The sequence below is a fragment of the Crocuta crocuta genome, unplaced genomic scaffold, assembly GCF_008692635.1.
Source record: "Crocuta crocuta isolate KB4526 unplaced genomic scaffold, BGI_CrCroc_1.0 scaffold92, whole genome shotgun sequence".
Lineage (NCBI taxonomy): Eukaryota > Metazoa > Chordata > Mammalia > Carnivora > Hyaenidae > Crocuta > Crocuta crocuta.
In genome coordinates, this window is record NW_027528804.1 from 2,540,119 (window position 1) to 2,566,722 (window position 26,604).

The 26,604-nt window shown below is 40.1% G+C and overlaps 1 protein-coding gene across 2 annotated transcripts in view; it reads left to right on the forward strand.

Annotated features, from left to right (window-relative positions):
- Nucleotides 1-26,604, forward strand: part of NFKB1 (nuclear factor kappa B subunit 1) — a 115,644-nt gene that overhangs the window by 46,863 nt on the left and 42,177 nt on the right. For both annotated transcript variants that reach the window (XM_077755750.1, XM_077755751.1), the window contains exon 6: nt 16,951-17,099. In XM_077755750.1, the coding sequence (XP_077611876.1) occupies nt 16,951-17,099 (149 nt within the window). The remainder of the gene's footprint in view (nt 1-16,950; nt 17,100-26,604) is intronic.

The following is a 26,604-nucleotide window of genomic DNA, read 5'->3' on the forward strand; positions in this document are numbered from 1 at the left end:
ACCTGGGTGGCTCAGTCCGTTAAGCATCCGACTTCAGCTCAGGTCACGATCTCACGGTTTGTGGGTTTGAGCCCCATGTTGGGCTCTGTTCTGACTGCCAGCTCAGAGCCTGGAGCCTGTTTCAGATTCTGTGTCTCCCTCTCTCTCTGACCCTCCCCTGCTCACGCTGTCTCTCTCTCTCAGAAATAAGAGGGGCACTTGGGTGGCTCCGTCGGTTAAGCATCTGACTTCGGCTCAGGTCATGATCTCACCGCTCGTGGGTTCGAGCCCCGCGTTGGGCTCTGTGCTGACAGCCAGCTCAGAGCCTGGAGCCTGTTTCAGATTCTGTGTCTCCCTCTCTCTCTGACCCTCCCCTGCTCACGCTGTCTCTCTCTCTCAGAAATAAATAAAAAAATAAATAAGTAAAAAAAAAAATTAAAAAACAGCTTTCTCAAAAAAATAAAATAAAAACCCAGAGCTTTATCTTCTTCACATTCCTTTAAAACCTTTTTTTTAGTATCAGTAGGTACTTATTGGTTATTAGTCAATGTATTATAAGCCATTCCTGTCATTTATTTTGATGCTTATATTGGTCCCAATCTTGGCCAGTGAGAGTCATTCATACTAGCTCCTCTGTCTTTTTGATATGTCCCCACTCAATTTTTGAATACTTTCTTATTTCTGAAATAATAGAATGCACTCAGCTCATCCTATATGTTCCCTACACCAGTCCTTGGATCCTCTATCTCTTCAGGAAGACCTGGTTCCTTTTACTGGAGACATTTCCTCTAGGCTTCCATTAGACAGAGCTAGAAAATTCATTTTTTTAAAAAAATGTTTTTTATTTATTTACTTTTAATTTTTTAATGTTTAATTTATTTCTGAGGGAGAGAGTGTGATGTGAGTAGGGGAGGGTCAGAGAGAGAGATGGAAACACAGAATCTGAAACAGGCTCCAGGCTCTGAGCTAACTGTCAGCACAGAGCCTGACATGGGGCTTGAACCCACGAACCATGAGATCATGACCTGAGCTGAAGTTGGATGCTTAACCAACTGAGCCACCCAGGCGCCCCGAAAATTCATTTTTTAAAAAAGTTTTGAATTTATGCTGATAGCTCTAATTCCAGTCTAACAAGATAGGCTTTGTCCCTTCCTTCCCCCATTTCATATTTGTTTCACCTTTATCCAGCAATGGAAATCCTTCTTGCCAGTGATATCAGTGTATGTACTCATTTTGCTCAGCCTTGTAGTACATACTGAATAGCTTCTGAATTGCTATACCAGTGTCAGTACTAGTACAAGCTTACTAACTACAGTTCAGACTTTCTTTGTAGTTCCTTTGACCTTCAAATATATTCAAAAAAGGATATTCAAAGCATTGTGTTCAAAATCTCTTGGATTAAATTTTTATCCTTCTATATAGGTTATGGTATCATTGGGGTACATAGGCAAACTTCTTGTTTATATTCAATTTTAGGGATTTCCCATCCTTGTAGATTTAATTTTATTTTTTGAATATCTATCATTTCCATTATCTGTCATTTATAGGAAATTAGCTAGACTTTTTAGAAATCATGGTAAAGTCAAGTTTTTTTTAATTATTTTTTTTTTTGAGAGAGAGAGAGAAAGAAGGGGGGGGAGCATGCACATGTGAGCAGGGAAGGGGCAGAGAGAGATGACAGAGAAAGAGAATTCTAAACAGGCTCTATGCCCAGTGCATAGCCTGACCTGACTCGGGCTCAGTCTCACCACTGTGAGACCATGACCTGAGCTGAAATCAATAGTCAGGACGCTTAACTGACTGAGTCACCCAGGCACCCCTGCTTTATTATTTTTAAAAACAGGAATATAGGGGTGCCTCAGTGGCTCAGTCAGTTAAGTGTCTGACTTCAGCTCAGGTCATGATCTCATGGTTTGTGAGTTCCATCCCCGCATTGGGCTCTGTGTTGACAGTTTAGAGGCTGGTGTCTGCTTCTCCAGAAGACACAGTGTCTGTGTCTCCCTCTCTCTGCCTCTCCCCCACTTGTACTCTGTCTCTCTCAAAAATAAATATTATGGGGCTCTCTGGGTGGCTCAGTCGGTTAAACATCTGACTTCGGCTCGGGTCATGATCTCACAGTTCGTGGGTTCGAGCCCCATGTTGGGCTCTGTGCTGACAGCTAACTCAGAGCCTGGAACCAGTTTCAGATTCTGTATCTCCCTCTCTCTCTGACTCTCCCCTGCTCATGTTGTCTCTCTCTCTCTCTCAGAAATAAATAAAATATTAAAAAAATAAACATTAAAAAAAATTTTTTAATAAAAATAGGAATATAGACATAAAAGGAATCAGAGTCTTGATATAAACTGTGTTCCAGATTATTAGTTCAGATACCTGAATCCATCTAAACTTAGAACATTCCATGAGTAAGTTTCAAAGGCCGCTTGGCTGTCCTCCCTTCCTCACATTCATGTAGTACATGTTTATCTGTCGCAGCCCACATGCCAGGCAGGGTGCTGAGCTATGCTCCGTGGTCCATACATGAATGTGATCATTTCTGCCCCTGGGGTTACATGGAAACAGATATATACAGGATAATAATACAGATGTTACCCAAAAGTTGCCAGAGGACTGCCTCTTCAAAGGACGCTCTGTAGTGTGTGTGTGCGTGTACCCGTGTGTGCGTGCATGTACGCATGTGTGTGTGCATGTGTGTATCTTGGGGAGGGCTAGGGGAAAATGCAGCCTTACTTGAGATCACTCCTGGCTTACATACTTACAACCCCCAACCCCCATTTGTGACAGAGTGCCCATGGCATCTGATAGGTGCATTTCCAAACCAGAGGCTAGAGAGCTGGATATTCATCTCAAGCACCTTAGTAACAACTAATCACACCAAATGTATCTCCATCTTGTTTGAGAGGATTTCTGCAAGGGTAAAATAGTGAGATGCTAGAGGTGGCTGGTTTGGTACTTAAGGGGTTAGCAGCATCTCTCAGTCTGGTGATGTCAACCTAGAGGAAGAGTTCAGCCTCAGGGATCTTTCCACAGCCACTTCAACTTGTTTTATCACTGTCTTCAGTGGAGACCTTATCACATTTGCAGGAACATGAAGTGATAGATAACATAATTTAAATTCAGATTACTTTTGAAAAGCTGGGCCAAGGAGCTAAATTCTTAAGCAGTTTATTTAAAGGAGACATCCAGAATATAAGTACATCCAGAAAATAAGTAATTCCACGTTAGGCTGCATTAACAGAAGTATGGTATATAAGACCAAGGAGGTGGTGGTCTCACTCCCACTCTCTGTTGAAAGGGCACACCAGGAATACCGTGTACACTGCTGGGCATCACATTTGTAGAGAAATAGAAAGCACCTGGAGTATGTTCAGAGCAGAACAGTGACAAAACTCAACCTTCTTGAAAAGGGTGTAGTCATTGAGCCTCAGATTTTTTATAGCCTAGAGAATTTGGTTGTCATCAAATACATGAATGGCTATCAAGGGAAAGAAAAGATGAGCTTTATCCTATCTATCACAAGAGGATGAAATAAGGAGAGATGAATGGAAACCCCAAGGGAGTTAGAGCAGCTGCCTGAGGGTGGAATGTATAGCCTGGGGATGAAGTTCAGTGTCACTAGATTGGTTTATAAATAAACCAGAAGACTACAGAGCAGGGAAGCTAACTCCTTTACTATCAGAACATTTCCTTTTTTTTAAAATGCCTTTAAGAAGATTTTTGGCCTAATAAGTTAGTAACTTTATAATAAGGGAAATCAGGATTTGTCTATAGGGCAGTTACAGTTTTCTGGCAAATCCCTAAAGATGATAGAAATTAATACCTTGCAGAACATTTCATCCAAGCATCAAAGTGTATGATTTCTTTCACATGCTTTGTATTTTAGTTACTTATACAGACTGAACAATATGAAGTTATCACATTGAAGGGTTTTTTTGCAGGTTTAAAGTTCCACCATTTTTCCAAATCCCTGACTGATGTTATTTTCGAGCTTGTTAGAAATTTTGGTGTTTCCCCCTTCCTCCTTTTGCTTACATCATAGTATGTAGATGCTACAGCATGTTGGTTAACCTCAGTCTGACACTTAGGTCGCGTTTTCTCTTTTGCTCCATCAATGTCTGGGATGTTAATTAGCCAATAAAATGGCAACAAGAAATCAGACAAAGAAAATTTCCCAATTCTACTCACTCATAATTCTCCTAATTTAGTAGGGGTTTTCCACAGGAAATCACGGAAGAAGAGTTGAAATGCTTTATCTTATGTACTTTCCTTCTGAAGAAAGGAGCAGTTAATTGTCTTCTTCCCAAAGTGGTCCACATTCTTGTACAGGCAGCTGTATTTACTCCAGTACAAATTAAACATCATCTTATGATGTTTCTAAATACTTTCAGTCATTGAGAGCCAAATTATTTAATTACTTCTTTAACGAGTGGGTTTCCATGAAAATAATAGAATAGGTTTTCTAAGCAAGAAAATTATATCATGAGAATGATTGTATGGCTTTTTAAGAAGAAAGAAATTAGTGATATCTAATCCCAAATAAATTTGAGTATCAGAATCAGAAGATAATCTTAATGATCTTAAATCAAGTTTGGGTCAAAAACAATGTGTTGAGAAACTTTATTTAAAAATAATGTTAACAAGTTGTATTAATAATCTCTATTTTCAAAGAATAAGTAAATCAGAAAACTAAAATTTTTACTTTGGACATACTTCAGTCATACCTTATCGTGGTCTAATCCTTCTGATTATTTTTATGTAGCTTATATAGATTAAAGTAAAAAACTTTCATAGCCTAAAATTTCTCCTTCTGACTTTATTTTACTTGTCTGTTTTTCCCCTCCTTTGTTTAATTGAAGCATTTTTTATATATCCCCAGAAAAGACATCTTTATTATCAGGACTTATCTGCCCCAGGCAGCGCCCTCCTTGAATTAACTGAAAATAAATACTATGGGTACTCATTTTCAGTTTTAATGACAAAAGTTGAAATCTTTGCCTAACATAAAGGTTTTCTTTGTCTCTGAATTTTGATTTTTCATGCTATCAGAGGCCCCATTGCAACAGGTAATTTGAGTGTTGATTGTATGTTTTCTCAGTTTGTAACTGTGGTGAAATGTTTTTAAAATGTTCGCAATTTTAAAATTAAGTTTATCTGTTAGGTTCCTTCCAACTCAGAAATTCTGTGATTTTAAACTTTTTTTCCCTTCAGTTTGAAAATGTGATCTTTGGGTGTTGTCCTGTGTGTCCTATACCTATAGAAAGGAATCATAGAATTTGAGAGCTGGAAGACGTCTCAGACCTTACATGCATACAGTTAATTCTGCAAACAGAATTCCGGGGCGCGAAGACAGGTGGCTGATGCTGAGTCACAGCAGGAACTGATGGCTAGAACCCTAGCTGCTCACTGGAGCACTAAAACTTAGCACCAAAAATTAACCCAGACGTTCTTCTCTGAAAATTTGCAGACTTCAGGAGAACACTCTTCCGCAAATCCACGAATTTGGAGGCATTTCCATCAAGCACAATTTGTTCATACTCTACAAACTGTGCTATCACCCCTGTGGTTTTCCCCCAAACTCGGTATCACACTTGAAAATAAGTTACAGCTTTAGGTAGGTTGCAGTTTCCTGAGTTTGTACTCTTGAGATACTTTTCAGTGATTTGACAGCATGAATGGACACGGGGAAGTTGGAACTACTTTCGGGTGGGACGTGCCGGCGTGTCTCTGGGAGGCTGGCCCAGAGAGCCCTCCTCTGTAGCCGCACTGGCAGAGTGTAAGCAGGGCTGGCGAATGTGAGGTTCACCACTCCGATCTCACAGGCCCTGTGGCCAAAGCAGTGCTTCCCTCCTCCCGGTCTCACTTCTGTTTTACCAGGAACTGACCTTGCTGATTGTTTTCCACCCGTCGCACCACCTCGGCCAAGCTCCAGCACAATTGGGGAATTGTATGTCAGGGTTAAATTCCACCTGAGACTTGGACTTACAGAAATGAAAGACGTGGCATCTCTGTGGCCACTCGGTGTGTACGTGGCAGTTATTTTTCTCAGTGGAAAAGCCTAAGGGAGTACAAGTGCTTCAAGAGATAGTCTTCTAAGTACTGAAGATGGTGCCAGGGTTCTACGTCCCAGCTGTGATTCGAAGCCACCGAATTAATTAGCAGAGTTAGGAGAATTTTGCAAGTTTATTGGCCTTTTGTCGAAACTTTTCAGAAAAGTCCTCAGGGTGATCCGCCATGGTTATGTTCGTGAATAAGACCCTATCACAGGACAGTAACACCTCTGCACACCTCCCAGACCTCGCAGACCTCAGAGCAAGACAGCTGGGTGGGCCCTGTGTCAGCCCCTCCCCTCACTGCTGGCCCTGGACTGTGGAGCACTTTGCTGTTCCTTCTTTTCTCCATGTAGCCTGAAGCCACTGATTTATTCAGTCATTAGTTCTTTTATTTATTTTTATTTATTCACTTATTTGGTACTGAAACCCAAGATTGAACCAGAGTGATTATTAGTTCTTTAAAGAAATATTGATTAAATCGGTTCTGTTTCTGTGCTGAGGGTTGCAGAAATAGAAAGAATTCAATAGCGTCTTTGTCCTCAAGGATCAGTTTCATAGAAGAACTGAGATATGTCCTTAAATACTTGAAATATGAAAATATCGTGTTAGTTTTATTCACCACTACAGAGTCAGCAACTGTAGCTGCCATGTAGGGATTGCTGAATAAAGTTGTTGTGTTTGTTTGGTTTTTTTAATGGAAAAATGAATAACCTAATGGCCCCAAAACAAAGATAGGCTTGTATAAAAGCCAGCTAGTTAGGTTGGTCTTAGAAGACTTTGAGGCAGAGATTGCGTTTTGGCCTGGATCCTAAGGAAAAGGTAGAAACGCGAAAGCAAAGATCTAACTAGAGAAAACAGCACAAGCAGAAAAATCAGCAGCAAAACCTCAAAAGTAGAAATCTGAGGTTGAAAGGGAATAGTGGATACTTCTGCCAACATGAGCAGTACATGAAAGAGAAAGGTGAGAATAAGGTTAGAGAGTAGGGCAGGGCCAGATTGTGTCGCACTCAAGAATTTAGGCTGGGTTTAGTGGAAAATGGTTAGATTTCTATATAAGTTTTAACACAAGAATAGCATGCTGTACTCAGCCTTGTGCTTTAGGAACACAAACTTGGTAGCCATGTGCTAAGGGACTTTGAAGGGAAAGGCACAGGGACCCCAGCTGGAAGAGCTGCATTGATTCTTTAGGAGTTAAGCTCAGAGTTCAGGCTGAAATAGATAAACGAAGGCAGTGAAAATAGAGAAGAAAGACAAATGCCAGAGATTCTAGGGGTATGACCTGGTCGGAAATTGGCAGCTGATTAAAATGGGAAGGACAGCAGAAGAACCCAGATGATAGGGAGGATTCCCGTGCATTTGCGTGGAGGTGGTGGTTTCGTCTCTTGGCCAGTAGAGTAGGTTTGAGAACAAAGGGGATAAGTTCAGTCATGGGCAGATTGAGTTATAAGGATGTTGTGGACAGGAAAATGCTCTACAAACAGCTGAAAGTGTTACAGATGTTTAAAAGGAGGGTAAGCACATGGGATTGAAATTAAGGAGTTCTCTGCATGGCACAGACAATTAAATCTGGGAGACTAGATAAGAATATCAAGAGAGAGATCATGGTAAAGATTGGAAGTGGGCCAAGGGCTGGATCTCTGAAAAGACTTCTCCTTGGGGAGGAAGGAGAGCAACTTAGTAGAATTGTCCAAAAAGTGGTAGGGGGCACTTTCTAGAAGGGAATGGTAACACACACATCCCAGGTTTCTGACAGGTTATGTGGGATGAAGAATAAGAAATGGCTGTTGGGTTTGGAAACATGGAGTCAACCATGACCTTGAAGCATTTTTTCATTTGAGGGATAGGGGATTTAGTTAATTTGCAAAAGGTTACAGATTAAGTAGGATACAGAGAGAGTACAGGGCAGGTGAACAGAGCTCTGCTTGCATACTGGTAAGGAAAAAGAGAATGGCACTGAAGCAGACCTAAGTGCCTTTTAACAGCCTTTCTCACTGGGGTATTAGAGAAGATGAAATTAAAGAATGATTCTGTATTTCTGTATTTCTTGATGTAGTGCCTGGCCCACAGATTTGAATAAATGCTAACCTTTACAATTTTCATCATCATTGTCGGGAAAGGGATTTTTTAGAATAAGGGAAAAGATTGTACGTGCTTTGTGACTAAGAGGAAGGGTCCCCTGGAAAGGAAGAGAAGGGTAATTCAAGGACGTCTGGCACAAGTAAGGCACTAGGCAAAAAGAGAGTGGTCAGCTCTGGAAAAGGGAACAGACCTACTTTCTTGGAATTAGGAGAGGATATGTGAAGTGATAGGGACATTTTGAGCCTGGGGAGCAGTAAGGAGAAGGGAGGTTAAAGAGATTCCCATGCAGTGGTTTCCACCTTCTCAATAAAGTCAGAGGAAATCTCAACTGCAGATAAACTGCTTCAGGCATGAAGACACAAATCAGAATTGCTGTCCTTTATCTTGTGCCTGCCACGCATCAAGAACTGCCCTAGACCCTTTAAATGATCTTCTTTAATCCTTGTGAAAATTCAGAGATTATGTGTTTGTACTCACATTATCCAGCTGGGAAACCCAGTCGAAAGGACTAAGTAACTTTCCCAGGAGCACACAGCTAGTAGTGGGAGGAGCCAGGACTCAGAGCCAGGTCTGTCTGACTGCAGAGCCTGATGCTCTTTGTTGAAAGGGAGCCCAGTAGATTGAGATCTTGCAGGTGTAGCTGTACTGTATCATGGTAAAGTCCTGCGGGTGGTTATTCCTGTCTGTCACCAGAGTGAACATCAAAGAAGAGCCTTCTCACATGAGGAGGAAGGGACTGTGAAATTGGGGGGACCAGAAATGTGAATTCTGGGTCCCTGAGGGCAATAACAAAGCAAAGAATAGCGATTTGAGGCAGGTGCTAAGACTCCAGCACAGCGAAAGAATGCCTTATGGCCAACAGCAGTTAGGATGAAGAGAGGGAAGTTTGGGGGGGGGAGGTGTTGGACATTAAGAGGAGAGCTGCTAGCTTGCTTTTCCAAGGGAGATAATTTAAGGGTGACCTTCCCTTCAGTTTCCCATGGCTGCCTGAATTCCTGCCACTCAGCAGTTAGAGTCCTCTCACCATCCTGGAGGTCCACAACCCCCACCTACATGCTCTTCTACCAACTTAGGCTAATGTTCTGCTCTGCTGTATGATAATCATGTTCTAATTTAGAAAGCCTATTGAGAGGTGACACTGGAGTCTAGACATTTTTTTTTGAAAAGACAAAATAACAAAAGAAGGAATATAATTACCTTATTTCCACTTCCTACTTGATACAGCTCTTTATGTTTTGATAAATTACCTTCCACAGATAACATTTTAATCGTATCTTAATTATTTAATCTTGCATTCACTAAAGTATTAATTATTGAATGCCGACAATGTGACAAACATTATTGCAGGCACTGGAGATTTACCAGGGAAGGAATCGGTGTCCCTACTCTGATAGAGCCTCCACTCTAGTCAAGACAAGCAATAATCAATAATCAGTATAAGTAAAATGTGTAGTGAATTAAATGGTATTTAGTAGAAAGAAAAATAAGGCAGGAGAAAGGAACAAGGAATGCAGGGATGGGAGTGGTCAAGGTTAGACAGGGGTAAGGTGAGCAACAAAAGCCCCCCTGAAAGAGGCATTTCTGCAAAGCCTGAGGGGAAGCAAGAAAACATGCAGGTATCCAGGGAAAGGGCATTTCAGGCAGAGCACACAGCAAGTTCAGGAGCTCTCAGGTGGGAGCTGAGCTGCCCTAGTCAAGAACAGCGGGCAAGCTGATGAGGCCGCCTGGCGGGAAGCAGTAAGAAACAAAATCAAAGAGGAAATGGAGGTGGGGGTGTCAGATCACCTGGGCCTGTTAAGATGGAAAGACATTGGAGGGCTTGGAGTTGTTTTTCTTTAACTTCTTATCATGGAAAATCTTAATCATATATACTTGGAACAATATAATGAGTCCCCTTGTGCTAATCATTCAGCTTCAACAGCTTTCACTTTGGGAGGACTTTGAGCAGAGGAGTGACAAGACTTGGCATGACCTGACTTGAGCAAGATCCCTCAGGAGAATAGGCGGGGGAACGTGGGGCAGGCACGGGAAACACAGAAGACACATCACCACGGCTTTAAACCAGGGAACAGCAGCGACGGTGGTGAGAAGTGGTCAGAGTCAGGATATCGTTTGAAGGACCGACTAGATGTTATGTATTTTGTGCTTTGTTAAAAAGAGAAAAAGAATTTGAGAATGCGCATAGCCCAGCGAGGAAAGTAAGAGATGTAGAAAAGAAGTGGTACCAGAATGCCGGTATTTCAGACTAAACCCAAATCCCAAAAAAACTGGCTTAGAAGTGAACACTTGTAATATAATTCAGCCGTAAGTTACATATCGTGTACTTACTCCCACATTCTCTTGCAGCCACGGATAATTGGGCCACATAAAGGGTAACGATTTATTTGTAATTTTTTAATGAGGTAATGACACCTGTTGAGGTACAAGTCCTAACAATTCCTGGAGAAAAGTATTACCTGATTTTCAGAAAGAATCATGATTTATAAGCAGCTGTATTAATGCAATAAAACTGAAAATTAAAATAGAAAAGACAAAAAAGAAATTTTAGGTCAAAGTATGACAGAAGACTCAAAGTTTTATGTAGACAGAGATTTTATTCCTCCCTCCGTGTAGTGCATAACACCCTCTTAGCATGTTTTGTTGTGTTAATGGCATAGTGTGCCTTTCTTACCCCAGCCTAACATGTGAGTCATATGTGTTGTTGGCCAAACAAGTGGGACAATAAACAAGGTAAAGGACTGTGACCGAATCAGTGCAAAGCCAGGAGCCCCACTGGAGAAACAGCCCTGTCATCAACAGTGAATGGGTCAACAAGGATGTTTTCACGGTATCCCACCTAACTAAGAACACCTCACTTATTTACGGTCCAAAGACATGGGCTGAATTCCAAGGTCCCTCTGTATCATCACTGTCCGACCTTGGGTTATGTCGCTTGTTTAATCTGTCTGAACCTCTGTCTTCTCATCTGCAAAATGAGGATGATAGTGCCATCCCTGTCTACCCAAAAGGGTGGCTGGGAGGCCTAAAAAGGAGAAAATGGCCCCTTATAAATAAAAGAGAAGAAAAGAAACGGGTGCCTCCATGGTACAGGCCACGTGCCAGTACATCACAATAGCCATCTGAGGTCACATTATTGACCCATTTTGTAGATGTGGAGCCTGAAGCTCAGAGAGGTTACCTAACATATATGTAAGGCCACATGGGTGGAAAAAGAAAGAGCTGCCATTTTATACCAGATTGGATCAACTTTAAATCCCCTACCTTAAAACGAAAGAACTAACTGTACCAGGCACCTTCCTACTCTATGCCAGAAACTGTGTTAGACACGCTTCTGTCCTATTTCACTTAATACAGGTTATTCTGTACTTCCCGGATGCTCAACAGATAATAAAGAACAATAAAATCTATTTGTCATCCGCGAGAGAAGTTATATTGTGAAAACTGTTATTGTCCTTTTTCTTCCCCTTTTCCTCCTTTCTGCTCCGTCTTCTTCTCCCCTCTTCCTGTGCCTCTTCCTTCAGCTTCTTGTTTTATAATCTGACTTGCAACCTAACAGAGGAGAATCAGGGCAGAGTTGAATAATGTCTGTGGCACGATTTTTTTTTTAATGCCAGAGCCTTGCAAGGGGACAAGTGTACTTCTGCCACCTCACTACTGACCCTGAGACCTCCTTTGTCACAACACACACCAACAAAACTAAACAGACAGGTTATTCAGGAATAGCTGTCATGTACCAGCACCGTACTGGGCAAGGGAGAGCCGCACCACACTGGGCAGACTGGACATAGACAAAAGAGAAGGTCTTTGAGCCAGTGGTAGCCAACGTAATGGAAAATGTGAGTGTGCTTAGGAGTTGGACAGACAGCTTCAGAGGGCTGCCCAGCACTCCAGTTATAGGAATGGTGGCGATTTGCTTCACCTTGATGTGCCTCACTTGCCTCAGCTGTGGAATGGGACACCACTACTGACCCTGCAGGGCTAATGTGAAGATTGGCTGAGTAAACATGCTCCCTTCCCTTTCATGAGAACAGTAAGTTAGGAAGTATTGGTGTTTGTGCTCTGGGAGTTTAACAAGCACCAGAGATAAGCCAGCAACCCATTAGTTGCCAATTGGCTTTTACCACCTTCTTGTTGCAATAAGTTGCATTTGGTGCTCCTGTCCCACTCCAATCACATTCTCCTCAAAAGGGGACAGTAGTGGGTTTTTGTGGGTCAAAGTGGTGAGGAGAGTGCCATGGAAGATTCATATTTAGGTCTTACCTTTGAAGAATGAGTGGTTTTAGATAAGAAAGAAGGGAGGGACATCCCCTAGATGGTGATGAGTATGGCTGGGGAGACAATGAGAAGGACTCTTACCACAGTGCCTTTGTACATGCTGTTCTCCCTACTGGGAATACTCTTCTCAGCTCCTTGATGTCCACCCACCACTTCCCTTGTTACACTCTTGCCCTTCTTTCAGAGCTCGGCCCTCATTGCTCCCTCAGGAAGCTTTCTCTGACTTCCTGACCAGGTCAAATCCCCATTATGAATGTCTTTTGTAAGGGCTTGACAGTTAGGCATGTACATTTATTTGTGAGATTCTTTGAGTAGTATTAGCCCCACTCTTTAATTCCCATAAGAACAGAGTTTATGTCTGTTTTTCACTCTCCTTGTATCCCTTCACTCCCTGACCTACTGCATGGGTGCATGAAACTTAGAGGGAGCCTAATAAATAACAAATAAATGGATACTTTTGGTTATCAGTGAAGTAATAGCCTGGAGAGAAGAATGGGTTTATTCTTGAGCTTGCAAACCCCATTAGGTGGCAAGCGTGTATTCACTCATTTAATCCTCAGAAACAATTTGTGAAATCATCTGCATTAATCCTTACATTTTAAAGATGGAGAAATTGATGTCCAGAGATGTTACCCATCTTTTCCTGCTGACCCGGCTCTGATTAAGTGGCAACAGAGAGATTTGAGCCTGGCAACTTGACTTCAGAGCTCTTGGATTTAATCACGTTGTTCTGCGCTGCTGCTATAGCAGTAGAAGACAGAGTTAGGTATGCAAGTAAAGTTAGCATAGATTTCTGGTTGAAAATGGTGGATGTTTTCCCTCCTTCTTCCCGCCAATTATCATCGTCACCATCATCACTTCATGAGAAAAACTAAGCAGAAAAGAACTACTTCATGTGTCACCATCATACATTCATGTTGACTCTTCTGCGAGGGTGATGTGGTCAAATTCACTCAGTAAGTAAACTGGACATCTCAAATTCTGATTCCCAGAAAATTTTGGCCTACTTAATCACCTCTTAAGAACCGTATGAACTTTGCTAGAGCATGACAGAGTAACTTTAAATAAAAGGAGGTGATTTGACTAAGTTCGGTGTTATCTGCGACACTAGGTTTCTGGTTTTTACTCAAAAAGCAGATCTAGCCCGTGGTCATCAGTAGGTATTGAGTCATAAAGCTCCTGGAAGAAAGGTTTAATTTCATCAAGGAAGCTGAAAAGTCCTGAGCACCTCCAAGAATGATAGCTGTTACTATAATAACAGAATTGTTACTAGAAAATTAACAAAGCCCAATAAAATATGCCACGCGGGGGGGGAGGGGCCGCGGTGCGAAGACTTACCCTAGGAATAAAAGTGGCCCGAGTTGGTCTTTTAAGACAGAATTTTTAAAAAATAATCTCAGTGCAGGTGTATCATTTAAATATCTCTGGGGGAGGGGGGGTCTGTTATAGGGATCAAGAAGATAATGGTTAACACTGTATATTGCTCTTATTTGCTGGGCCAGGTTCTAAAGACTTTAACATACTTAATCCTCACAACAAACCTCCGAGGTCTTATTTGAATCCATATTTTACGGATGAGGAACCAAACAGTGCCCAAGGTCACACAGCTAGTAAATGGTGAAACTGTCTTCAGACCTAGCTAGTCTGCCCCTGGAGTACATGCGCTTATCGTGTCTCTTGGTAGCTGCTTACTCACATTTTCACCTTTGTTTCCCTGGCTTTCACTAAAAAGCTTGACTTATATTTAAGCTCTTAGCATTTAAGAGCCTGCTATGTTCAGATTCTTTCAAAAATAAACCCAGCCTTCCTGGCAGATACAATTGCTTTCTGTAAAGTTAATTTTCAAGGGAACCACTATTCAAAGAAGGAAATGGGAGGCTGAATAAAAATAACCAAATTCTCTGTAGAACACTTGAATATCTGAATCAGTTGCAAATAGCTCTCAGTCATGGTGGCATTCTCTGAAGCACGCCCTCCTCTATGGTAGAATTCCATTTTTCTTCATCTGCCATATAACCTGAAAATAGTATCATTTTTTTTCTGTCCCCGCACTTCAGCTTTCTTCTTTCAGTCAGTATTTTGGAAAGTCCACAAAACCCAGGGGCCTCCCTGTCGTTGCCCTGTGGTCGATGTAAAAACCAGATGATGCCATGCTGACCTGAAGTCTTTCAAATGGATCAAACTGCATATTAGTCACTGGCAACTTTTTCAGGTCCCTTTACCTCAGAGACTACTCAGTTCCTCATTCTTGCCACCCTTCAGTCATGAAGTAATAGCAAGAAAAAGATGTGAATACTTTTTGAGGACACCTCCCACTCTTTCCTTCAATGCTTGTGACTGATTCCTTCACAGTGGGGACGTTGAAGGGTCCCACTATCCAGAGCGATGGGGCTCCGATCACTGGATTCCTTCCGATGTTCTGCTTAGGTGGAAAGCCTACCTGATTTCACCCAAGTGAAGCATTTCATCATGCCTTACACTGTTGCATTTCTGTGCTCCATGCACTTAAAAGTGAAATTACATGGTCTATTTAGTGCCTTTCACTGTTCATTTACTGCTGAAGAAGTCCCTGAAGAACATGTCATCGTAACAAAGGCTGATCTCACATGTTCAAGATCAAGGCCCAGAACTGGCATCGGCAATCCAGGGCGTCTGCAGGCACAACAGCCACTTTTGGAGCAAACCCAGAACTTTTCATTCCCCGTCCTGTTCCGAAAGGCAGAGGCTTTCTTCCTCCTCTTTTAAAAGGGAAAGCACCAAGTTCATTATTATTTGTATGCCCAGAAAGCTTTTTTAAGTGCTGTGCCTGTTTAAGAAATTATTAATTTGTGCTTTGAGCTGGTGGTCAAAACCGAATTTAATCCTAAACGTTCTTTGTGATGAGATGAGCTTGCTCTGCAAGGACAGGAGGCCACTTCTTGGGAAGGAGCTGATCCTTGGGATGTGGCATTACAGGGTTTGAAAGCAAACTTTAGCAACAGCTCTGGGCCAAAGTTCAGGCAAAGAGGCCCTAGGGTTTTTAAGGGGAGCTGCATTGTTGATTAGAAAGGATTCTGTCCTTTGCTCAGGGCGGGAAACTTCTCTCCCCCAAACTCTCTGCCAAACGCTCCCAGTCCCAATCAACTTCTCCTCAACTCTTACAATGAGAGATTGGGTTGAGGAAAAAAATCCATACTGAAAAAATCCTGACAAAACCTTGCCTCAATGGAATATGAATCTACCCGATGATATTTATAGTAGAAGTAGACAGATTGAAAGGGATTCTGTCTCTTTCTAAGAAATTTTATTGGCAAGTGTAGATTCTTCCTCAAGCTTATGTCAGAAAGACTTCCATCAAGGATTCGTGGCTAGATGGGACTCCTATCTACTTTCTTTTCCTTCCGAGCTTCTTGTACAGATTAAAATATTCCTAATGATCATATAGTTGGGAGATCCTGGGTTTAGGTTCACTCACTCTCTCAAAAAGAGACAATATGAGCTAAGGAAATGGGGTGATTAACTCTTCCCAGTGTTAGCTGGAAAGCCCTGGAAACACCCCCCCCACACACCAGTCCCAGGCAAACCAGGGTCATTGGTTACCCTTTGAGGAAATATAGTGCATTTCCAATAGCCTGGCTGAAATTATCACAGGATTTTGTCTCGTGGGATTCAGGAAAGGAAAAATAAGACAAATTGGTCTATTCTGTTAGGATGATTTTAGTTTTGGGGCTTTCTCAAGGAGGAATCTGTGGTCTATTTACCATAGGGGGCCAGAGGGCCAGCTAGAGGAGGAAGGGTGGCCTAGCTGTCTTTTCTTTAAAATGCCATTTTCTCCATGCTGCTTCCTTTTTATTGCCATTGTCATCATTTTAAAAGTATAACAATTAAAAAGATAAGTTACCTTAAATGGAAAAATGTGATTTTATAAAACAAGAGCTAAATAGGTGTCGGATCTAAGGGTTTGCACGTAGGGAGTACACTTATTTGAACTGAAGCAACGTACCTGGACATACGTAACTCAGTTGTCAGAGCTCATAGCAGAGAGCACTGATGTGTCCTGACAGAGGACATTTCAGAGCCCATTCCCGGGCAAGACTCCATCTCCTGCCTAATCTCATGGCAGAGACTTGGGGTACACTGTTCCTGCTCTTTTCTCTCCTTCTCTCTATTTCCATCAATCCATCTATCCCAAATCCCTTCTCATGGGTCTTTTCCCAGCATTCCTGACTGGCAGATGTGATGAGGGTGCAGATGAGATGTGTTCTTGGTTAGTAGGAAAGGGATGCTTCACGGCTACACAGCATCTGAGACGTGCCGTTCCAACTCTAACAGTACATGCAGCATTATAAACAGCCAGATGCTGGACTGCATCCTCGCCATACACAACAACTCACAACCACCGTTCTCGTTTTAATTGATCTCCATCCCACCATTTGCTCATCACCTCGTGTAAAACACAGAGCTCTGGTCCTATATGTATAGGTATACCTAATTTTGTATCATACTTTTTTTACTTAGTGGTTTGTCCTAAGTGTTTCCATGTTGCAATCTAGTCAGATGTACTAATTTTTTCAATGTGCTTCTTATATAGATCTGCAACTATGTGGGACCTGCAAAGGTTATTGTTCAGTTGGTCACAAATGGAAAAAACATCCACCTGCATGCACACAGCCTGGTGGGAAAACACTGTGAGGACGGGATCTGCACAGTAACTGCCGGACCCAAGGACATGGTGGTCGGGTAAGTGAAGGTGGATGATACGGTGGAAGGTAGGAGCAGATCAACATGGCACCCGAGGACTTTGACTGAACACGCCCCCCTTTTCATTAGGAACCTTCCCAAGATTCTCAGAGGGCCTTAAAATGAAAAGGTGAGTTCTCACTTGGACTCCAAGGAGAAAGATTACCCACATGTCTGGGTTTTCCGAGTTGGCGCCTGTGGTCCTGGCCAAATTATTTCTGGCACCCCTTTCCACTCTGAAAAGTGGTCCAGAGAGGATAATAAATTATGGTCACTTCATATAAGGTGCGTTTGTGCCAGTTTCAGCAGTATCTTCCTTCCAGAGATAAAGATAGGGACAAATTAGAAGAAACCTAACTGTGGCAGAAATAAACACCTAATAGATGGTTTTATACTTGATGATTCTTTTAATAAACTATCGAGTCTGGATTTATACTGTGAACATTTTGATCATGAAACAGATAGATAAATATTGTTTCACTTCTATGCTGTTTACAAAGTGTGCTCAGCTAAGAAGCCAAGGAATGCAAATTTGTTTTGGCATTCATTACACTTGAAATGTAAATACAAAGGGACATAGTCATTTAAGAGTTAGACAGATAGAACAAGCAATTTTAAGTGACTGAAGTATTACAAAATAAATTCAGCCCAAAAGGAGTAAGAAATTTTCAATTAATTTTGTTTAATTTTTAAGAATGTCTTCTAGGGTTTCCTAATGCTGGTTTAAACCATTCATGATAAAATCCCAGTTAATCTGGACTATTTACTCAAAAGAAAGGAATTATTTAAATCAACTATAATTAAGTTGACGGTAGCATTTCAGGCTTTGAATTCCGATCAAGTTTTAAAATGGTTGTTATTGGGAGGTTGAGCTTTCATGTTCCTAGGTATTTCTTTGTTTGACTGTGAAAATATTCAAGTGTGAAAAACCTAGAGAGAGAGCTTTCTTTTAAGTCACTAAAATCTGATTCTTTTGATGTTAGAAAAAAAAAGACTCTAGATTGGAGGAAGAAGCTTAAATTGATTTGAAAAATTCAGTTGTGCCTCATATGAACTTGTTTCAACATTCTCTTGAAAGACTGGCCTGTTTCCTGTTGTATGTCACAGTGGTTCCTGTCTGTTTTGGACTACTCTTTACAGTTCCTGACTGACCTGTGAGAGCTTTGAAATGCAGGGTAATTGTTAGAGTTTCAGACTAATTGATCACTTAGTGTTTCTGTGGATTTACCCCGAAAGGCTGCTGTCAGTTTGAAGTGTTGATTCTGTTTAATCTGTGTGATAATCATATCCTTTAGAGGAAATTATAGATGGAGTTCCTTACTAATAATATTTGTTATTATAAAGCTGCCAGTATGTTGTCTGTAATTTGGTGTTTCTGTGGCTTGGCTTAGTAATCTTCCAGGGTTTTAGAAGGAACTAATGGTTATTTAGTTTGAGACCTACAGCGAGCAGGAGTGGAAGTAAGTTCCCTGTTTCTAAGGAAAGGGAGGAAATCCTCTACTCTCTTGTCGTGGGGTTCCGTAGTTGGGGGAACTCATTCACTCATTCATTCAACAAGCATTTTGAGCATCTGCACACCTAAGTTTGGTTATCAAGATGTCTCATCATAGTGCTGTGGGATTTTGTAACCCTGTACAATCTCACTGAGAAATTTAGTCAAGAGGATGCCACTTAAAAGTTGCAGCAGATTCAGTAGACTTTCCTTTTGAGAGTGTTCTATGAAACATTGGTACTCCTTTTATAATCAATTTTTAACTGAGAAACTTTTGCTTACAGTGTTTCCTAAAATATAGTATTTCCTTCATGATTTGTTTGTCTCTCTTTTTTTTTAAGTTTTCAGTGTCAGAACCTGTTACATTTTAGTAGAGAGAATATTGTGCCAGGAGTCTGGAAAGCAGAATTCTGTTCTCATTTTTGTTACACTCAGCAGTAGGATTGGGGACAATTTGCATCACTTCCTGAGCACTTCAACCTCTTCTCTTATACAGTATTAGTGTTGGACTACATAGTGTATCTCCAAACCTTTTACCTCTCACAAATTCTAGACTGAACTGTTAGCTAATATTATGAAGTAACATGAGCAGACTTGTCACAAATGTATTTATGGAGTGTCATCAGTTGTTATTATTTAGTTCTAACTTGTGGGTAGACACATTTAGGAAGATAGAAAGAATTATATCCTAGACTTGTCAATACTAGAAATGGAATCAAGATTACCTGTTTTCATTAATATGGCTTAAGTTAAGAGTATATATTCACAAGCAGGGCACCAATCTAGCACATCAAGGAGGATATATAAAAAATGACACTAAGGGGGCGTCTGGGTGGCTCAGTCGGTTAAGTGTCCGACTTCAGCTCAGGTCATGATCTCACGGTTTGTGGGTTCAAGGCCCGCATCAGGGTCTGTGCTGACAGCTAGCTCAGAGCCTGGAGCCTGTTTCTGAGTCTGTGTCTCCCTCTCTCTCTGACCCTCCCCTGCTCATGCTGTCTCTCTCTCTCTCTCTCACAGAAATAAATAAAACATTAAAAAAATTTTTTTAAATGACACTAAGAAGATAAGTAACTTGTAAATTATCAAAGCCAAAAGAGCAGTGGGTAGGGGATTGGGTGAGATAGGATTAGGAGTACACTTACCTTGATGAACACTAATATATGAAACCGTTGAATCACTATATTATACAACAAAACTGTATGTTAACTATACTGAAATAAAATTAAAAAATAAAAACAAAATTAAATACATTATCAAAACTAAAGAATTACTTTTCTTTGGGGTTCTCAATACACTTTAGTGTCTATTTTCAAAGATATTTTGTTATCCATATTAAAATATTCATTTTTTGATAACTAAGGCATGATTGGATGTTTGAGTGTTTAAATCTGTGGGATTTTACCTTAAAAAGCTTTTTATTTAGCTTTTGTTTTGTCTTTGTATTTCTTATTCATTTGTTTAGTTAGCTGTTAATGCCTGTCCTCATAAAAATAATTTTAATTTGGTACTTTATTTTTGACCTTGAATATCAAGGTCAATGTGTTTCAACAACATTTTATTTCTCTGAAATTTTCAATCAGTGGAAACTATCTGTTACTTGACTTTGCTTTAAGCCACCTTCCTTACCAATAATCACCACACCCTCTGTTTCCTGGCAGCCCTAATTTACAGAGATGTGAAGTCTCTTTTTAACTAATATTTACAGCATATACCAATTGTAAGCACTAGAAGTAAATATATGAATATAAAAGAGAAAAAAGGCCTCCATCAATGAGCTATTAAATTGGTGTTTTTGTAGGCCCCAAAACGATTATTGGCAGTTTCATCATATTAAACTTTAATTAATACACAGAAAAGATGCTGTTTGGAGAAAATGGACAAAATATGAATTGAGATTGGAAGTGTCCAACTTCCAAATTAAAGTATATATTGTGAGCCAGGGGTGCTTTTGAATCTTGTGTCAGCTATAAATCAGTGTTTGAGTCCTCAGAGATAGAAGGGCCAGAGGGAGGGGAAACTTTAGAATCCCAACCTCATGACATGGCGATTCAAACCAACCCAGAGAGCAGCAGTAGTTCTCAGATGATGATAGAAACATCTGGCACAGTGCAGAGGATTTCAAACCTGGCTGCTGATTAAAGTTACCTTTGGTCCCTTTATTTTATTTTTTAAATTTTTTAAATTTTTTGTTTTTGAGAGAGAGTGTGAGCAAGTGAGCGGGGAAGGGGCAGAGAGAGAGGGAGACACAGAATCTGAAGCAGGCACCAGGCTCTGAGCTGTCAGCACAGAGCCCAACACGGGGCTCAAACTCATGAACCATGAGACTGTGACCTGAGCCGAAGTCGGACACTTAACCGACTGAGCCACCAAGGTACCCCTGGTCACTTTATAAACAGAGGCAGGCCCTTCTCTCAGAGATTCTGATCACATTGGTCTTGCGTAGCATAGAGCAGTGGTTTTCCAACTTTAGGTGTATCTTAATCTCCTGGAGGATTTGCTGAAATACAAATTGCTGAGCCCCACCCTCAGAGTTTCTGATTCAGTATGTTTGGGATAAGGTTTCAAAACTGACATTTTAAGAAGTTCTCAGGAATCGCTGATACTGCCAGTCTAGAGGCTACACTTTGAAAACCACTGGTGTAGAATATGGCATTTTGAGTAAGACACAGACTGTAGTCCCAGTCCTGTTACGAACTGTGATAGCCATTCTTTTTTTTTTATTTTTCTCAAGTTTTATAGAAGTATAAGTTAAATGCAATAATATTAACTCTTTAAAGTGCACAGGTTGATGAATTTTGAGAAATACATAAGAATCACAGTCAAGGAAGGTATAGAATAGTTCTGTTGCCACCAAAATCCTGTGTGCCCCTTTGGACTCAACTCTACCTCACACTCCAGGCTCTGGCAACTCCTGATCTGTTTCCTATCCATATAGGAATGTTTCAGAATGACGTACAAACGGAATCATGCAATATGTAGGGTTTTGGAGTCTGGCTTCTTTCCTTTAGCATCATGCATTTAAGATCCCTCCAGGTTGCTATGTGTATCAGCGGTTTATTCCTTTTCATTATTAAGTAACATTGCATTGTATTGATGTATCACCATCTGTGTATCAATTCACCTGCTAAAGAACATGAAGTTTATTTTCCATTTTTGATGACAGAACCACCTTGCATATGAACATAAGTTTTCATTTTTTTTGAGTTTGGGTAAATACAGAGTAGTGGAATTGAAGGAACAGATGCTAAGAGTCCATTTGTCTTGATAAGCAACTAACAAATTGTTTTCCAAAGTAGCTGTATCATCTTGCATGCCCATGTATTAACATTTATGATTCTCGATTTTTTAAGTTGCAAGTGCTATCAATAATAATGTCCACTCTTGTTTTCTTTTACATTTTATTCTATAAATTTTCAAACATACACAAAAGTAGAAAGCATAGCATAATGAACCCCGATTGTACCCATCACCCAGCTTCGATTAATTACTACATCTTCATTTAAATATACCCCTGCCTACATATCTTTCATTTATGGAAATTTGATTTAATTCTATTCTGTTAAGAGAACGCTTCATATGATGTCAGTCCTCTTAAGTTTATTGAGACTTGCTTTATGGATCAGAATATGGTATGTCTTGGTAAATGTTCCTTGTGCACTTAAAAATAATGACTCATCTGATCAAGTTGAATGCATTCTAAATTGTCAGTTAGGTCAAGTTGTGTGTTAGTGTTGTTTATAAGTCTTCTATATCCTTACTGACTTTCCCCCTGCCTGTTTTATAAGTTATTGAGAGATGGATGTTGAAATCTCTGACTGTATTTATAGACATATCTATTTCTTCATCCAGTTTATAAGATTTTGCTTCTTGTATTGTGAAGTTCTTTTATTAGATACATAAACATTTAGGATTCTTATGTCCACTTAATGAATTGATCCCTTTATGACATGACCCTCTTTTATCCTTGGTAATATTTTTGCTTGAAAATCTACCGTAACTGATACTATTAGCTATTTCAGCTTTCTTTTGATTAACGTTAGCTTAGAACATTTTTTTTCCATCCTCTTAGTTTTAACCTATTTGTGTCTTTATATTCAAAGTAAATATGCACTGCATATACTTGGGTCTTATTATTTTTATTCTATCAGATGCTCTCTGCCTTTTAATTGAGGTGTTTAAGTAATCTGTATTTAATCTGATTACTGATAGGTCTGTGTTTCATTCTACCCTCTTGTTATTTGTTTTCTGCCTGCCATGTCTGATTTTTGTTCCCGTTTTCCTCTTTTTTTGTGCCTTCTTTTTGATTAATTATACATGATTTTATTTTATCTTCTTTTTGGTTTATACCGCCGTAGATTTTAGAAGTTGTTTTACAGCTTGTTATACTGTATACATCTTTCCCTTATCTTACTTAGTCCACCTCTAAGTAACACTATGCCTCTTCTTATGTAGGATGTGAACAGCACTTCATTTCCCCTCTCTCAGCTTTTGTGCTATTGTGTACTATATTTTACATCTACATATGTGATAAGTTCCACGATACATTGTTTTTTATTTTTGCTTTTAATTTTTAACGTTTATTTTTATTTAACGTTTATTTTTGAGAGGCAGAGAGAGACAGAGCATCAGTGGGGGAGGAGCAGAGAGAGAGGGAGACACAGAATTCAAAGCAGGCTCCAGGCTCTGAGCCGTCAGCACAGAGCCCAACATGCGACTTGAACCCATAAACCGCAAGATCATGATCTGAATCGATGTTGGACGCTTAACCTACTGAGCCACCCAGGCGCCCCTATGCTCAATTACCTTTTAAAAGAAATTTTATTTTTTTTTTATTTTTTTTAAATTTTTATTTATTTCTAGGAGAGAGAGAGAGAGACAGCATGAGCAGGGGAGGGTCAGAGAGAGAGGGAGTCACAGACTGAAACAGGCTCCAGGCTCTGAGCTGGCAGTCAGCACAGAGCCCGACGGGGGCTCGAACCCACGAACCGCGAGATCATGACCTAAGCGAAAGTCGGACGCTTAACCAACTGAGCCACCCAGGCGCCCCTAAAAGAAATTTTAAATAAGGAAAAAAGTATTTATATTTAAACATGTATTTACAGTGCTCTTCATACTGTTTCATAGGTCACTATGTCTATCTGGTGCCATTTTCCTCTGTCTGAAGCTCTTCCTTTCCTTTTTCTTCTATTGCTGGTCTGCTGCTGATCAATTCTTCAGTTGTCAGACGTCTTTAAGCTCTTTATTTTGTCTCTGTTTTAGAAAGATATTTTTGAAGAACATAGAATTCCAGGTTGACAATGTTCTTCTTTCACATTCTGAAGATATGCGACCCCATAGGTTCTGGCTTTTGCCTTTCTTCCATAGAGTTCTGCTGTCATTCTGATACTTGGCTCGTCTTCACATCCAGTGTCATCTCTTCTCTATCAGCTTTAGATTTTCTCTTCATTAGTTTTCCTTTCTCTTCACTAATTTGAAGCAATTTGCTGATAATGGGCATTAGTATAGTGTTCTTCATGTTTTTTTGAGCTTTGGGGTTCACTGAGATTTTTGAATTTCTGGGTTTATAGTTTTTAATTAATTTTTAAACTTGCCAGCTATTACTTTTCAAAATATTTTTTCCATCCATTCTTCATTTTCCTCTTCTTCGGAAACACCAATTACATGTTTATTTGGCTTTTGAAATTTTCCCACAGCTCATTGGTGATCTGTTCTTTTTAAAAATTGTTCTTCTTCCTGTGTTTTGTTTTGAACAGTTCTATCACTGTGTCCTGAAGTTCACTAATTCTTTTGTCTTTAGTGTCTAATATGTTTTTCATTCCATCTAGTGTATTTTTCTTTTTAGACATTGCAGTTTTTTCATCTCTATAGGTTTGTTTGAGGTCTTTTTTTTTTTTTTTTATCTTCCATGTCTCTCCCTAGTATTCTAAACTACATGGAACCATAATATTCTTGACCATATGGAATATATCCAAAAGAGCTGTTTCAGTGTATGTGTCTTTATTTTCTGTGTTCTGTCTCATTTCTGTATCTGTTGCTATTGATTGATTTCTATCCTCATTATGAGTCACATTTTCCTACTTTTTTGGATGCCTAATACTTTTTTATTGCATGGCAGACATTTTGAATTTTGGATTGTTGCATGCTGTCTTCCTTTTTCTTTTGTTTTCATACTTTTTTTTGTATGCCTTTGAATATTTTTGAACATTGATATGAAATTAAATTTGAGAGCAGTTTGATCCTTTTTAGAGTTACTTCTAAGCTTTGTTAGGAAAACTGGAGCAGCCTTTAGGGTCAATTTGACACTGTTCTGAAGCCAGTAACTTTCTGAATATTCATGCTGATGATTTATGTATTACAAGATTTCTTGAACTATTCCAGCCCCATGTGTGCTCCAAGAAATGTTTTGCCTGCTTCTTTCTGGTGTTTTTTTTTTTTTTCCTCTCAGTCTCAGGTTGTTTCCTCACACACATCTCCGATCAGTACTTAGCTGAAGACTCAAGGCAAAACCACTGTACGTCTCTGAATATCTCTCTGTGTGTGGTTCTTCTCTGGTTCTCTGCCTGTGAATTCGGCCCCTTTGGCCTTCTCAAATTTTTAACTCAATCTCCAAAACTCAGGAAGATTGCCAGGTCTGCTTAGAGTCTCCCTTCCTATGCTGCAGCCAGGGAACTCTAAGCATTAAACCAGCATAATTGTAGGATGCACCTTAGTTGATCTCTTAAGGATCACTGTCCTGAGCTGCCATGGTCCAGTGTTGGAAACTCATTTTTTCATATGTTTTATGTTATTTAAAGTGAAAGATTCAGTCCAGTCTCTGTTACTCCCATCATTATCTGAAACAGAAGGCCAGCTTCTATATTATTTCACTTATTACCAGAGTAAATAAATTATTCACATAGGATGATGCCTTTTTCACAGGAATTAAATAATGTACATGAAGATCACTTTATGTGTGGTAAAGTGTAACAGAGTTGTTTGTCAATGTCATTACCTACATACAAGTACATGTTCTATGTAGGAGTTCAGCCTAAAAGTCCAAACGATGGAGGTGTTGTTTCTGCAAAACCGCCTATGCCTCCATGCATATCACCGTGTCCCATTGTGGCTTTTCTGTGCTGTGTTAATTCATGCATTCACTTAGTTTGTTAGACACCATATGTCAAGCACTATTCTAGGCACTGGAGATCTCTGCCCTCGGGAGTTTATATTCTGTTGCTGTGTTTTCTTCTCTGTGTGTCTCAGCTGTTCTACTTTTTCTTTTTTAGTATAATCAAAACACAATGTTACAGTAGTTTCAGGTGCACAACATAGCAATTTAACAAATTTATACATTATGCCACGTTCATGTCCTACTTTTTTCTATCACTGTCTGAACCCTTGTCTTATTGTATCTCTGGACCTCTGTATGAGTACTCATATCATTCTGCCTTCACCTCCTATATTTTCTTCTCCTAGTTCATCTAGTTTTCCCACACTATCTTAGTCCTTGTTATCGTAGACTATCTTAGTCCTTCTTTCATCTAGTCCAGTTGTCATAATATTTATGTCTTTGCTTTACTAGTCATTTTTCTTTCTTTCTGGATAAAAACCAGAGCAAAAGAAAAGTCTTTGCAAAAGCTTACACGGCTTTGAAAGATCTGTGTCCCCACTTAGCTCTTTGAGCTTTTCTTTCTGTTTTTAAATGTTTATTTATTCTGAGAGAAAGAGAGAGATTGGGGGACCAGCAGAGAGAGAGGGAGAGAGAATCCCAAGCAGGCTCCACGCTGAGCATGGAGCCCGATATGGGGCTCGATCTCATGACCATGAGATTGTGACCTGAGCCAGAATCAAGAGTCAGACGCTTAACTGACTGAACCACCCAAGCACCCCTACCTCTTTGAACTTTTCACTTACTACTGGCCTCTTGTTGATTTTCCTCCAGCAGCATTGGCTTCCTTACCGTTGTCTTCTGAAAACACCAGTCATGGTCTTTCCTCAGGGTCTTTGTGCTTGTTATGCCTTCCATCTTGAATA